We start from the raw sequence: 15,711 nt of genomic DNA, 5'->3' as shown, positions 1-15,711 counted from the left end.
GAACATTAGTACCAAAACACGAATGGCCCTATCCTACACTCTTTCAATTTTATGCTTATGGGACATAGTGCAACACATTTGGCCTCCCTCTCATGTAAAGATTTTAACCACTTTCATGAACAATTCTCACTCCAACAAAGAAGTTGAGCGCCACAGACACATCATAGGGCTTGAAGATGCTCACTCTCTTTGTTATAGTGCACATGTGCTCTTTCCTAGAGTGTGCATATACTAAGCACGTGCTCTTTCATAGAGTGTATGTTTGTGCATTGTGCATCCCCCACGTGTGTTGATTGAAGAAGGTGAACATACTTATATTCTTTCTAGTGGAGAACATGTTTATCTTATATTCTTTCTAATATGATGGTCCTTTTTAAGGTATTGGATAGTTGTGAACAAAGAAGACCAAATTAGTAGTTGATCTACAAGCAACACAAACTAAATTCTAATGTAATGGACGAAAATACCACACCAATAACATCATGTTCAACTTAGTAGATAATCAATACCTCCCATGTGAAATTCATAGTAGGGATATGACAACTTTAGTATACATCAGAATGAGCATCACGACACTCTAATCTCAAGTATTATGTCACATAAAGTTCAGTGTCAATGCCACTTACAAAACATTAATGGCTCAATATACTTGTAGTCATAGTTTGGCATAAATTAATGAAACTAGTGGACCAAATAACTAATGTTTTAATAGAAGACATTGGGCATTCAAAGGGGTTTATGTTTTTGCTAGATGAGATTATTGACATTTTCATTCATGGTAGGCAACTCACTTTCTGCTCAGTACACAAATCCTTGCAAATTTGGTGTGTTAGAACAACTTTGCTTACCCAAAGAATCCTAACGCTGTGCTTAAATCTTTAGATAATACGTAGCTGCAGATCAACACATGTTATAGATCAACAACAAAATCTTCTTTGGCAGCATGGATTTTCATGTACTTTCAATCCTAGTGTAATTTGGTTACGAGGGAAGACAATCTAGTTTTTTTAATGACACTTTTAAGACTATTTCCCTACCCTCAATATCGAAGAGGAAAATCGTTACATCTGCTCAAGCTTTTAGTTTATTATAGACTCTAATGGAGACTGTTCCACATTAGCATTCCAGTTTTTTACTAATGGAACGGAATATTCATCACCATCAAACAAAAGTCGATATGCGTGTCAATATTTAGATGCAAGGATATTCAATTATTGTATCTTCACTGTGCACTCCAATTCAGACAAGAAGGAAATCTTTAAATTTTATCTTGGAATGCTCGGTAGATTGTCCAAGCAAAGCCCAAAGGAGCCTTACAGACAAACACAAACCATAAGAAAACGCACCATCATTATAGGAAACAACCAAAAACTGAAGCGGTAACATTCGAAAGGACAGCATGTTGCATGCTCTGATAACATTGGTATGCAACAATTGGTTGTTAACTTAGTGTGCACTATATTAGGACAATATTACAAGCCAAATGATTATCACAAACAATGGGATTAACATGACCAACATTTTCAAAGATGTCACCAGATCCAGCTTCAAGAATCCATAGTTCTAATTCAAACACTGACCTGCTTTGCATCCTCAAGGGAAAAGCAAAAATTAAATTTTGGAGAAAATTTGTTTGCAACTGCGAGGTGCAAATCTGTGACTAATACATCAGCTCCCTCATTATAAAAGCATTGTGAGGGATGTCCTCAGAAATGAATAAAATTAAAAGAGGAAACTATGATACAAAAGGGCACTCACAAGATTCTGGTCCATTACGTTAAGAGGGCCCCATGATGAATGAAGAGCATAAGAAAGTAGTACTAGTTAAAACACGCATGTTTGAACTTTGACGTAGAGTTAGTGAATTCCTACTCATGACGATTCTACTTCAGTTACAGATGAATTGTAGTCGCTACGCCAGTAATTGACATCGTTGAAATCTAGATCTCCAGTGTTTGCTCGAGGATCGAGTTCGTTTTTCGATAAATTCTTCACTTGATGAATCAACTCAGCCTCACCAACAGCAACTTCTGGAGGGGTGTTTGTTGCATCCTTAATCTGGGCATCATCGTTCACATCCTTAATCTTAGCATCATTATTCACATCCTTAATCTGGGCATCATCGTTCACATCCTTAATCTTAGCATCATTATTCACATCCTTAATCTGGGCATCATCACTGCCATCCTTAATCTCGGTATCATTTGTTGCGTCCTTAGTCTCAGCATCATCTGTTGCATCCTTAGTCTTGGCATTTGCGTCATCCTCAATCTCAGTGTTTGTTGCATCCTCAGTTTCCGCATTTGCTACATCCTGAATTTCACCACATTCAACTCGATTGCTTTTTGGTAGAATAGATGCTTCGCGACCTTCGATTTCCTTCTCATCACACATAATTGGATTGTGAACTACACTTGCACCATCAACTTCTTTAAATTGCTCTTCACATTCACTAGGTTCGTCAGATAAAGGCACTAGTGCTGAGCTCGATTCCTCATCTTTGAAGGGATTATTGTCAGTAAACAGCACCCTTCCGGATGTTCCTTCCAACATGGAAGGCTCTTTCCAACTCGCCCAATCGAGTGGCCTCAATAAATATGAATCTGTGTTCATATTTTCATCATTGAAAAATGGTAATTTATCTGAAACACTTAGTTTCACCATATCCGATGAGACCACTGTCTGCAAAACTCCAGCTTCAGAACTAGTCGCATCAGAAGATGTTGCTGTATCAGCTACATCTTCTTCTTCTCCCACAACTACATCATCGTCACTACTACTGCTATTAGGAGAAGTTCCATCAGTTCCTTGGTTTTCTTCAAAACGATGTGCTAGAAAAGACTGACTAAACCAGTTTGACCCCGATAAAAAGCTGTCTTTCGACCCACCCCTGCAAGACATTGGCATTAGTAAGCTTCAAGAAACATTTGAAACTGGTCTAAATTATTTCATGAAACCTCATATTTTAGCATTTGAACATGAAGGATATAAAAAATTTGGGGCCAACTGCACATGACGCAACCCAAATCAATATATTTCATGAAATGAGTGTTGTACCTAATTGAACAGTTTCCATATGCATCCTAGTGAATGAGATATGAGGCAACTTCATTGTCTCCCCAAATCAGCAGCTAATACATGACCCTTCATATATAGACCTATCTAGACTTTTCAAAATGCGGCCTGCAAAGGTCTTAGCGTATGCAAACATTGAGTGCATAACTGTAGTCTGTATCAATCAACACAAGCACGCATGCCCAAGCACATGTATGTTAGTCACCCACTGAAACAAAAATATGGAGTCATTTGAATGCCCTCCACATACACATGCAAACACCATGAGAAACAGATTATGTTATTTGAGATGGTAAACAAGATGCTTATAGTGGTCAAAAAGGAGTTTACATCAGATACTAGGAACACTAACCTGTCATGCTCTTCTCCAAGCCTCAATGAGGACATTACTCCCTCGGCCGACTCATCATCAAAAAATACATCCTGCATGGTTAACAATATCATATATAACACAATTTCCTTAAGAAATACAAGCAGCCTCACTGCCCAAAGAGGTGAAAAAAAAAACAAGATCCTTACATCTTCATCTCTTTCAGTTATACCAACACCCTGCAAAAATAAATGGGTAAATAATTAGCAGATTATCAAGGTGCCAACAGTTTGTATTACTCATTTACCTCGTCACCATCTTCATTGTCAAACATTCCGTATCTAAAAACTTCATGTGTGAGATTGGACGCCATTGTATGTATATCATAATCTCTATCTTTAAAATCATCATCATCACTGTCGCCAGCCCGGTCTCTCACAGTACTTGGACGGCTATAGCAAGAAAGTACCATTGTTTAGGGGTTTGGCCAAAGTTGTATGATACATGAATATTTTTTAGATTTAAAATTTGAAATCATTAGAGAAATCAAATCAGAAAAATCACTTGTCACCAGATCCTACACCTTAAATACGACTGTGTATTTAAAGGCTCAATGTTACCAGCATCCAGCATCTTTGTAGGTGAAGATGCTTGAATCACACTTTAACTAGGGAAATGAAGAAATGTAAACGGGAGTATGAGTGCGTATTTAAAGGCTCAATGCTACCAGCATATACTATTCACAAAATCAAGTATATATACTATTCTATAGTGAAAATGTAGCATACAATTGGACTGTAGCATGAAAGAACACAATGTATTGATCAAAGGCAATAGCTGTTTTCTGATAATTCCCAATATTCAATAATTACAATCCAAAGAGCACAAGAAGCTGATTCAGTTCCACACACTACTTTTTATAAGTACCAGAATAATTTCCCATATTTAGTCCAGGTCTGCTAGTAGAAGATTCCCCAGCATCCACACAAAATCAAGATTATATTGCAGAATAAAGATGCACATTACAACCCTACATTCTCCTTTCCTCACCTGAGGTTGAGGATATGGTCTGACGAATTGTGCTCAGAACTGAAACAATTGTGCCAAAAATTTACACCCAAACTTATACACCTAGGTTATCCCATTTTCAGAGTCATGGGTGTTTTTCTCATACATTATTACCATTATCTACAGGTGTGCTAAGAAATGGAAATGCTATGGCATATGTGAGTAGAAGATTTCCCAGCACCATACAAAATCAAGATTATATTGCAGAATCAAGATGCACGTTACAACTGCTACATCCCCTTTTTGTCACCTGAGGTTGACAATATGGTCTGATGCATTGTGCTCTGGGCTGAGCCAAGTGTGCCAAATATTTATGCCTTCTGAGAGGCATGTGTTTTGCTCATACATTATTGCCATTGGCTACTGATATACTAAGAAATGGAAATGGTATGGCATGTCGTATGACTGTTCATTATTGACACCATATTACTCCCAGAATATATATTATAATGCTAGCTCATGTATGGGCCTATGGATGTCCTTAAAGAAGATCATCTATCATGCATGTTTTAGATCATCTATCATGCAAACAAATTAAAACCAGAGATAAACTCTTCGCAGTTCCAATTGAATCCAGAGAATCAATTATGTGTGCACTCCAACAGCTTTTAAAATACCCTTATTGGTTTCGCATTTCAGTAAGTTGATATATATGCATTATAATATAGCTCACATATACTGAGCTCCATCAAATCAAAGTTTGGAGCTACAAATTGCATACACTATCTACAAGGCTTACTTCAATTAAATTTAAAAATAAATAATTTTCTGCTGATGACTTCAGACACGCATAAAAACTGCTTACCCGCATGCCCAGTAAGAGACATTTTCAATTGAATTCCGATTTTGCAAAACATTGGCTTGCCATTCAACCCATTTGGAATTTCCCTGAAATCATTCAAAAAGTCAGCACCATTAATGATACCTATTAAAAGAGCAATGGAGAAGCTTCTGACCAAATTGCAAGCCTTATATGCATGACCAATGAATAGGAAACAAAAGACAATCAATTTCAAGGAACCTCCAGGTGATCCTTTATGTCCGGGTTATTATTTGCAGCTTGTATTAGCCGATTTGCTAGTCTTGTTAGATGTCCCAGATTTCCTATTTTCGGAGGAGCTCTACCAGATGCTGGTACTGTAGGCTGTAACAATAACAGTAACAAACAAACAAAAATAATGTGCCAAATCACAGTTTACACAAGCATACTGAGCCAAGAGAAACAAACTTCTCCAATAAAAAGCAAGATAAGTAAATGGCTTCTGGTTGTGTACCTTGCCATCTGTGTTTAGCACATATGGATTTTCATCAGCTTCCAAGATCCTTGCAACAAAATTACAATCTTGCAAGAGGTGGTCTCTAAGCATCTTGCTATTACTTTCAAAACATGATATAAAAATATTTTCCGCTTGGTGATGAAGGAGATTATTGAATGGATAACTGCACAGAACCACAAATTAATTTATAAACAGTGAATATGAAATACAGAAGAGTTATACCCACGAGCAAAATATACTTACTCGAAAAATAATTTGACAACGAGTTTGATTGCATCCAATCTTATCAACTCTTGTCTGGCTTCCTCATTGTTGGTTTGAAGCAGGATAGCTAGGAACTCTACTATCTGTGAAAATGACCAAGGAGAATAAGAAAAACTATGCTTATACCTGTAATTCTTATAAATGTCAAGTCACTAGTTAGGCATATGGATACCTTTAAGCGATTGGTACCAAGGGGTGGATGTAGTTTTCCATAAGTAGTAGGCAAGACAGTCTCATCCACTGATACGTCAAGCAACTTAAGCAAGTCTCCTGTTATCATGAGATTCATCCAAGTTGAATAAAGCACAGACATGAGCAAACATGGAGTAAAAACAACAATACGTTGCAACATAGAAGCACACTCTTAAAGCTCTACTCACATACCAGCTTTCATTCTAAGTGGCAAGTGTATTAGTTAGTCTTACATATATTGTAAACCAACATCACAAGATAAATAATATAAATCAATACTAACCAAACAATAAAATTAAAAAACACTGACCTAATCTCTGTAGCATGCCATCAATAACCTCTGGGTTAATAGTTACCAATGAATCTAGTATCTGCTGCCCTCTTCCCATTCCAGTCACTACATACTTCTTTGGATCAAGCAAAGAAATACATACTGTCAGTGAATGGACAAGGGTAGAGCGGGAATCAGTGGCTTCCAACGCCTGATGAAATAGTCTTTGAATGAAGCTACAAAGCAATAAAATATTAATAAATGGAACATGTCCAAAACACATACTGAAATGTCACTCATTAGTATAATCAAAAAAATTCAAATCATGAATAGGTAAATACCTTGGGCTTGAGAGCTTTGCAGCCAGTTCTGACTGAGATAGGCGAGAGACTGCTGAAAGAGCATCAGCAGCATTAGCATGTGCCTCAGACGAGTTCTGATATAGCAAAGAACATGAATAAAGTCAGGTACTATAATTTCAAGAGATTATTTCAAACTGGACCCAATCTTTGAAGTAGAGATACAGCATTTCAACTCACATGAGGACCAAGTTTATCTACAAGCATCTCAAGCAAGTCCGTTTCTGCTAACCAATGAAGAGAATCGTCATGGACAGCATGAATTGTCTCATCTGCTCCCATCAATCTTATAAGAACCTGGAAAATAACAAGCAGTTTCTGGTAAAGAGATTTCCTGTTCGATATAACAGTTACGATTCTGCCATCGAAACATCTACGATAGTTTAAGCCTGGTAGCATTATATTTTAACTCTTTCTGTCTGGTTCTAAATAAGTAGCAAACTGAATAAATATGATAATAAAAAGCTTGACCTCCATAATAGATGTAATGGAAATCAATTCGACCAGCTGCTTAACAATTTCTTGGTGTGCCTGTGACAAGGATAAACTCACCAATGAGACAAAATAGATTTATCAAAAAAAGATTTAAAGGAAAACGTCAATATAAAAGCAATTTATAATATTACATGAAGAATGGTGGATACTGAACAAAGCATGATTAAACTAACACAAGCACAGAGAAGCTGCAAGTTAAATTATCACTTTTTATGTCAATCGGTAATACCATCTCCACCATACATAAGATCAAATAAATCAGATTTACAGCACAAACGTGCTAGAGTGGCGAAGAATGAGAATTAACAGTGAGGACTCCCATGTAAAGCACTGCATATCTATTATCTAAGAGGGAATAGAAACAGAGGACTCAAGCTGAAATGTTCTGTAAAGAAGATTATCAGAATGTTATATTTATTGTGACACAGTATACTCATCCACAGCATAATGTGATAATTAAACCTAGCTATAAATGTATCTGAACATATGCAAAGTAAGAAAATATTTCTCAGAAATATGGATAAAAACCTTAATCACTTCTTTATACATATGCTCATATGCAAGTTGAGGTTATTATCAACGTGTGTATATACCTGTAAATACCGCAACACCGCTACTGGCTTTCTCATTAGAAGACAGATCACTACCTGTGTTAGGTTCATAATAATGTTTAAACACTTGCAGTGCAACAACAAGGATAAAAGGACATGTCCTTGATGAAATAAAATGTACATGTACCTTGCTGAAATACCCAGCTAATAAAGTGCCATGTGGTCGATCTGGATTTACAAACGAAAACAGCAAGCACATCAACTGCAAAAAAAAGGCAAACCTACACTTAGTGAGAAATATTTCCATAGAGCTTCTCAACCATGTGAATTCGCCCACATAGTCAGACTAAAACAGACGATGAGAGATATGCAGTAGATACATTATATGCCAGCAAAATTAAAGTTCAATTTCAAATAAATGCTGTTCTTCCATTTCAAGTAAAGCAAAGTGCATGAAATATGAAATTATATTGGCCAGCCAAAAATGTTAATCATAAAACATCTATAACATAATTACTTGGGACAATGACATTTTGCGTTTTCCTGGAAAGATTTGTCTACCACAGTTGGTGAAATACTAACAAATTCTAGAAAACAATTTGAATTCAATTTCAAAGAAAGGATGACTGTTACTCTAAGCTTATTTTGCATAGATATTGCATTTTTGGATCCATTCTTCTTATCTATAAATAAGCAATAAAAGAACAGACATGGTGAGCCTCTGTTAGTTCTCAAAATAGCCTCTAGACGAGTTTTCAGTTTCAATGACGAGAGTCTTAAAGAGCATATGGAGGGTAAAATTGATGAACAGCTAAAAACAGGGCATGTCATAATAACCGAGACATTTAAAAGTTTTGTGTTCATTATCATAATAAATGCAGACTCTGCATTGCTGTTTCTATACAGTAGATGAATGGAAACAAGACATGCGGTACAATACAAAATTACCTCTTCATCTTCTACCAATGTTTTCATTATTATCTCGATTTCGCAAGTGAAGATTTCACAAGAAATGAAAGGAAACCTGCAAAGATCACCATTTTCTTCCACATTTAGAAATCTGGGTTACACCCTCGCTTCAGTTGAAAATATTCAATTAACACATGTCACTTACTTGAAAACCCTTTTATTATCAGCTCCCTCTGGTGGTTCTTCGATAACATACTTCAGAAGCTGCTGAACCTGTGATTTCCCTCTAAGACTGCAAAATGTCAAGAGATGACCCTGAGCATCTTCTCAGAACAACGACTCCTAAATACTACTGCTCTATACCAAATTCTTACAAATTTATCAATCGGTTATTTAGCGATTTACACTCTTGGATAAGTTCGTCCTCATCCAAAAGCTCTTCAAGTGTGAAGTCATCCCTATCAAGTAAAGTCTCAACCTGCCATCACGAAGCATAATTAGAACATTCATCCAATTCAATTTTATTAAGAGCGAGATGAAAAATATATGAAGCTATTAAAAAAACATTGTTTGAATTTAGAAGCTTAAACATTGTCTGTCCCAAGTAGTTAATATAGCAATGTATATGCATATGTTTATTTATTTATTTATTTATGAGACCAAGAGAGGTGAGAAATGCAAATATTATAGATATTAAAAATAAGTGATTTGGGTTTAACACTTAAAATTGTCTTTCCTTCATCAAAAGCAGCTATACTATATATACTTTGACAATGACTATATTTATGGATTTGCAAAAAATGGCATTGCTTTGTGTAGCATATTGAAGCACAAGCATCAAATGGCTGACCTAGGTTGATAAAGATAAATGCAAAGGAGAGAATTAGCAGAACCAAATAAAAACCACTGTTATATTGTGAAAATGCAGCATATAAGTGGAAAATAACATGAAAGAACAAATGTATTGATTAACAGCAATAGTTTATTCCCAAATATTTTCAAGATTTATAATTACAATTCCAAAGAGCAAAGGGAGCCAATTCCGTTTCCCACATGTACTTTGTTAGAAAATAGTTCGCTAATCGGGCTGGTAAATACCCTTACTTAGCTAATTGGGCTGGTAAATGCCCATAACACCGCTCTCAGCACCTGGATGGATCCAACAGAAAATAGTTGTAATGAAAGGCTTCAGTTGGGTGTGAAGGCATCTGAGTGTATGTCCAGAGATGGATAGTAAATGGGCTGTAAATCTCCAATAAAGGCTTCCTCACGAAGATAATGGTATTGCCACTCAATATGCTTTGTTCAGGAATGAAAAGCAAGTTTCTCAGTGACAGTGAGGCGGCTCTGGTATCACACTGTGAGTAGCAATCAACTCGCAACAAATCAGCAAAAGAAGTCAACATGAAATAGCATTACACATTATGTGAAACAAGCAACCGGGCACTCAGCTTGACAGTAGCATAACCATTGGTTGCCACTAATCGTTCAAGGCAGTTCCTTGGATAATAAATATCCTCAGGCCAGGCATCAATGGGCTTGTGCATGAAAGCCTTTGTTCACACCCCACCCACAAAAGATCAATCATCATGAGCACGCTCTACCAACTGAGCTAATGACCTGACTTGCAGGTAAGGCTCCCGAACTACAATACTGAGACCAGGATCATTAAGTGAGAAGAACACTCTACTCACTCTGAGGGGGAGTCTTAGCTTTCCCATTCCCACCAACAAAGAAAGGATGGAGATATTATGGAAAAAAAAGTTGGTCTATTTCAGAGAACAGGTTCCCAACACAGACCCAGCAGAGACACACCCCTCTTGTAGTTAGTGGATTGAAAGGTGTCAGGGTACCCCTTCCTAATCCAAATCACACCATCCTAAAATACCACAGTATACAGCAAGTTGGTAGAAGATCCAGTGACAAGTTGTACAAGAGATTTACAGAAAGGCATGCTTGTAGGCCTTTTGCAATGGATTTCATGAAACTTAGAGCAGACGAGCTAAGCCCATTGGCTATGAAGACGTCAATCCAAAATTAGATGAGCCAAAGACAAGAACGGTAATATTATGAGAATTCCCTTGATCTTTGAGAACTTTGTGAGAGTGAACATCCCCATCCCCAAGTCAGGGAAATACTTGATCACTTTGATATTCTTAAAAGTTTGCACATTAATTTCTAATCCCAGAAGTATTTAAAGGCATTTAGCCTCAAAGAAGTAAGCTCAAGCATTCATGTCGTGGTCATGCACAAACACCATTAGTATCAAGTGAGGTCTGGATTGAGATGATGTTACCGATCAATTAAAAAGCAGCTAGTGGCTATTTTACTTCTCAGGAATTATTAAAATAGCTTTATTAGTGGCAATTTAGATGCCCACTGCTACAAGATCCTTCCACTTCTCTCAGATTTTCCTTGAGATTCCACACAGAGAGTTGAACTTACCTATCACAAGTTTGCCAGCTCTGAATCCCAAACTAAAATGTGTGCAAACATATTTTCATGCATTTCAATGATCCATTTCCAAAAGGAATAAACATACTCTTCTGTCTGAACTTCTTATGTTACTAAGTCAGCTAAGTTCATAAAACCAAATGCTTGCGAATTTTCTACTCCCACTCACAGAATTTTCCTTGGTGTCACTGTTTATTAGCTAATTCAACATATCGTTGGAGTTGCAAACTGTCTTGGCCTTTTCAACTTCCATACTCCATAATTTAAGTCTCCCAACATAGACATTTCAAAAACGATGGTAAAATTAAATGCTGAAGAACATAGACTTTTGAAGAGCCTTCTCAGAAACAAGATTAGGTGGTCCATAACACACCTCAGAGAGAGTGAAAGAGTAGAGGGATGAACACAAATCTACAGATAAATGCAAACCCTAATGAAAGAGACTCTACGAACAAAGGCCTAGGTTTGGGTTCCGCATTAGATGTTCCAACAGTATAAACAAATGAGATTTACACATAAAATACACTCAACCAGAATCAAACCTCGCGAGCATGACAGCTGTATGAAGAACAGTCATGCCCTCCAAAAACAGGGGTGGGTGGGGACAGGGGAATGTCTAATTAGCTTCAGGTAGATCTTCAGTAGTGTAATCAGAATAAAGCATGATGAATACTAATGAGTGTGTGTCTTCTGGTGTGATGTCAACTAACTTTTGTTTTCTTCTAGAAAAGTCAAAGGATGTTGGAACATTCTAGAATTCTTTGAGATTTCTGGAGAACTCTTGAGTTATTCCAAAGCAAAACGACCTTCATGACAGTGACAATAGCTTCCAGTGGTCACTAAATGGATACATATGGAAATATAGACACACTGGTAAAACAATGACAATAATGTCATAAGATAATAAATAAAATATCAGAACAGATGTATGTGAGAGCTAAGCACCTCCAAAATACCATATTGTGAATAACAGAATAAGCAAACAAAAAAAACGTGCAGAAATCCTATCGTTTCAATTCTAGAGTATGTTAAAGTATATTTCAACAAGGGTATATGCCCAGATATAGACATACCAGAATCTATCGATACAAAAGTATTCTTATATGCGTTAGAGCATAGTATGAACCATATGTACATTCGCATTCGAGAATGTTTCAATTCATTCGAGTATGGAAAACACCTTCAAAGTATGGTAAATACCATACTTTTGTATTCATTATTTATTATAAGGTAAATTTTATTTTAAGGTAAGAAAGTTAAGGTAAAAAGTGTGAAAAAAACATAAGAATGTTTTGATTACATACGCATTCGTATGAAAAAAAATGTTTGCCAATGCATTCGAGTATATTACGTACTATGCGTTAGAGTTTTAAAAAACACACTTGCTTATTTTCAAAGTTACCTACATACGACTGATAAAGTATAGACTTGTGATCACGTGAAACTTACATGATTAAGAAAACTCATTAGTAGCATAGAGCACATGATTAATTTAACCTCTGAAACAGCTAATTAGAAAATGGAGTTTTTAATTGATCACAAAATTAAAAACTTAGTATTTAATAATTTTCCTTACAATATGTATCTATCAGCATATATCTATTGATACATAGATATATACCAACACACACACACATATATATAAACCTATTTCCATAGCCTTAGTGAAGAAAATTAAGAATCACCATTAACTTATTTCGAATTTACCATAAATATATTGGTAGGTGCTTTAAATCATTAAACTGAATATCCTCCTTTGGTATATGAGCCCTTTTACTTCTTAGAATGATAATGAAGCTGATGTGTAGAACTAAAAGAATAAAACAACTATGCCTTCCACAATATTCACATCCAATTCGGATGTCAAATTTATTTATGGGACCAAACTCGTCTTTTTAAAGGACAATTAAAAAATATATTTAGATGATAGCCCAAAAAGTGTTACAAAATAACCAAAAAAATCTTTTTATATGACCAGAAAATTTCTTTGAATGACCGATATTCTCTTCAAAGTGCGCTCTTTAAATCACCAGAAAAATGTGCCCATTTCCAAGAAAAAATCATTAGATAGAAATAACCCAAATAATATCTTTACATGACCCAAAAAAAATCTCATCACATGACCAAAACAATCTCTGTTACATGATAAACATCATATTCATAAAAGCAATTAGAAAGATATAAAACAATTTCAAAGTAAAAAAAAGAACAGAGGAATAACTTACAGGGGAGGTTGCGGACAAACCAGCCATGTGCCAGAACATCTTGACAAAATACAGTTTTCAAGTAAACAGATGGAATTCCTAAATTTCAGACTCTCCTCGCTTCAACAACCCTTCTGGAATCTTTGGAATCTTCTATAACCTTCTGCAGTCTTCCGAAAACTTAAAAGGATCTCCCCGAACTATCACACAGGAGGAGAGCTTTCCTTATTTGGACGAGGTTATCAAAATTTAGGGTTCTCCGTGGGGGAAAAGCCAAGGATCTAGGGTTTTTTCACAGAGAACCTAAAACAAGCAGAGCAGCAGAAACAGAGAGAGGTAGAGAGATGATGTACAAAGGAGATAGGAGGGGAGAGTAGATCCGCAGGAAGAGAGGGAAAGAGAGGTAGAGAGATTCCTACACAGAAAGGGTCTGATTACGGCCTTCTGTTAGTGAAGAAAAGAGAAAAAGGGCAATCGTGTGTTGAAATCTGTGTAGAAATACATACATACACTCTGTGTGTGTGTGTGTGTGTGTGTGTGTGTGTGTGTGTGTGTGTGTGTGTGTGTGTGTTTATGTGTGTGAGAGAGAGAGACAGAGAGAGGAACTTTTGAACATGGGTGGGGGTTAAACTTTTACACACTTAAGAGTATGAATCTAAGAGCAGCCTCGATCAATAATGTCTATCGGATCGGTCCGAATCTTTGTTGTGCCAAGTTCTCGTGGGTCGATTCATCGGGTCCACCCCACTACTTCATTGCCATGCTTATGGTTGTAGCTCGATCCATTGTTGTGGTCTCGGTTATTCGGTTCGAATGAGAGCTCGTCCCACTTCTTCACTAAGTGTTTTGCATTCCGCAAAGTTAACGTGCTATCGACCAATTTGTTTGATTTTCGCTCAACCAACTGAGGTGGGAGCAAGTTTTGGGTGGGTCATCAACTGAGCTCGAGTAGTTATTTGTGAGTTGACCAATCGAGATTGACTAGTTGTGATGTTTATTTCATTGAGGGAACACAAGCGAGTACTTTGCATCCTTGTACTAGTGAGCCCAACTAAATACCATTGGTGATTGCTTGAACTGACTTTGACTAGCTCCAATGGATGATTGATTAATCATATTCGACATGTCAACACATAATTGAAACAATGTCCCTATGATGAAATATAGTGTTTGCAACCATTCGTATTCAACTAAATATTTGAATCATTGATGTCGATGTTGTAGTGTCGAGGCATATTGCATACATATATGATTTACAAGATTCAATTCATGACTTTATATTTCAAGTCATGAATAAGAAACCAAATTTGTATAGGTCTTGAATGAGACTCTTGTAAATATTGTTTTTGTTATTATATTTTAACTTCATAACCTACTTATTCATAAAATGATTGGAAGATGTTGGATTGAACAAATAAGTCTTGACCACTCCAACTGGCTTGCAATTGTCCAACGTTAATAATAAGTCAATGCCATAATATGTTTAACAATCCTTAAAGGTTGTATGAAAATAGCTATCAAATCTTTTAAAACACGAGTTCATTTCCAAACTAACATCAAGATGCTATCTTTTGAGGGCGAGAAACTATAATGAAAGGGGAGGGGAGGGAGGACTTACAACGTTTTGGCCCACTTTTTGGTTCAATATCCCCTTTGTGTACTGCCCGCCACCCCTTATAAATCGGTTTAGGAAATACACAATGATAACAATCATACCCAATAGTATATACAAAAAATGCATGCACATTCACGAACGCGCAGATCTCCCTTCGATGTTTTGTTGAATTACCTTTGGAGGTGCGACATATACTATTGCACAAAAAAAGTTCAATGTTGGTTGTAGAAAAGAAGTGGCTCTAATCGTTCTATGATCTTGTTTTCCAACATAATGTTTGGCTTACAAATGATATCAACATTTTTGCATGGTTGAATTATTGGTGACTCATATAAGTGTTGAGTATATTCTAGAGGACCAAACTATTCCAACATGATTATTGTACACGAAGCCTTGTGTGTCAATATATAACCCCTATGCATGATATACAGAGAAGAAGTTAAGGCATGGTGATGATGAATATGAAGTAGATGATTTGGGAGGAGAAGAATCAAATTTAGGTTATGTTTATCATTTCAATGTTATTGTGGCGGTATGAGAGCTATTTTGCCTTTTGAAGGAGAGTTATTGTTTACAATGTTGAAACAATTTGGTAAAATGTGACCAAAAGACATACCCAAATAATTGGGATCTGGATGAACATGGTGCATAATCTCTGGGGTTCTTT

General features: G+C 36.4%; 1 protein-coding gene and 1 long non-coding RNA gene across 2 annotated transcripts; both read right to left on the bottom strand.

The window, feature by feature from the left end:
- Nucleotides 1-1,595: 1,595 nt before the first annotated feature.
- On the bottom strand, nt 1,596-13,795 carry LOC147867855 (uncharacterized). The gene is made up of 19 exons (XM_087315717.1): nt 13,451-13,795; nt 9,146-9,249; nt 8,977-9,063; nt 8,811-8,886; nt 8,050-8,124; nt 7,905-7,958; nt 7,288-7,347; nt 6,997-7,113; nt 6,799-6,893; nt 6,497-6,693; nt 6,167-6,264; nt 5,974-6,077; nt 5,728-5,893; nt 5,475-5,597; nt 5,259-5,341; nt 3,693-3,837; nt 3,595-3,624; nt 3,428-3,498; nt 1,596-2,890 (listed from the first exon to the last, which is right to left on the bottom strand). Exons 1-19 carry the CDS (start codon nt 13,487-13,489, stop codon nt 1,873-1,875), a joined length of 2,742 nt encoding a protein of 913 aa, XP_087171843.1. The 5' UTR covers nt 13,490-13,795; the 3' UTR covers nt 1,596-1,872.
- Nucleotides 4,182-5,251, bottom strand: LOC147867856 (uncharacterized). The gene is made up of 2 exons (XR_015529381.1): nt 4,515-5,251; nt 4,182-4,467 (listed from the first exon to the last, which is right to left on the bottom strand). It is a non-coding gene; the product is annotated as an uncharacterized LOC147867856 (long non-coding RNA).
- Nucleotides 13,796-15,711: the final 1,916 nt, after the last annotated feature.

The sequence above is a fragment of the Azolla caroliniana genome, unplaced genomic scaffold (genome assembly GCF_043228905.1).
Source record: "Azolla caroliniana isolate FFs.n. ecotype wild unplaced genomic scaffold, voAzoCaro1.0.p SCAF_2, whole genome shotgun sequence".
In the NCBI taxonomy this organism is placed as follows: domain Eukaryota; kingdom Viridiplantae; phylum Streptophyta; class Polypodiopsida; order Salviniales; family Salviniaceae; genus Azolla; species Azolla caroliniana.
This window is presented reverse-complemented; position numbering and strand designations above follow the sequence as displayed.

Bases quoted from the DNA above. Each gene is read 5' to 3' on its own strand.
- LOC147867855 (XM_087315717.1), bottom strand. From the start codon at position 13,489: ATGTTCTGGCACATGGCTGGTTTGTCCGCAACCTCCCCT. The intron at 9,250-13,450 runs GTAAGTTATTCC...TCGTGATGGCAG, and splicing joins GTTTGTCCGCAACCTCCCCT to GTTGAGACTTTACTTGATAG. The intron at 6,894-6,996 runs GTGAGTTGAAAT...TTGCTATATCAG, and splicing joins TAGATAAACTTGGTCCTCAT to AACTCGTCTGAGGCACATGC.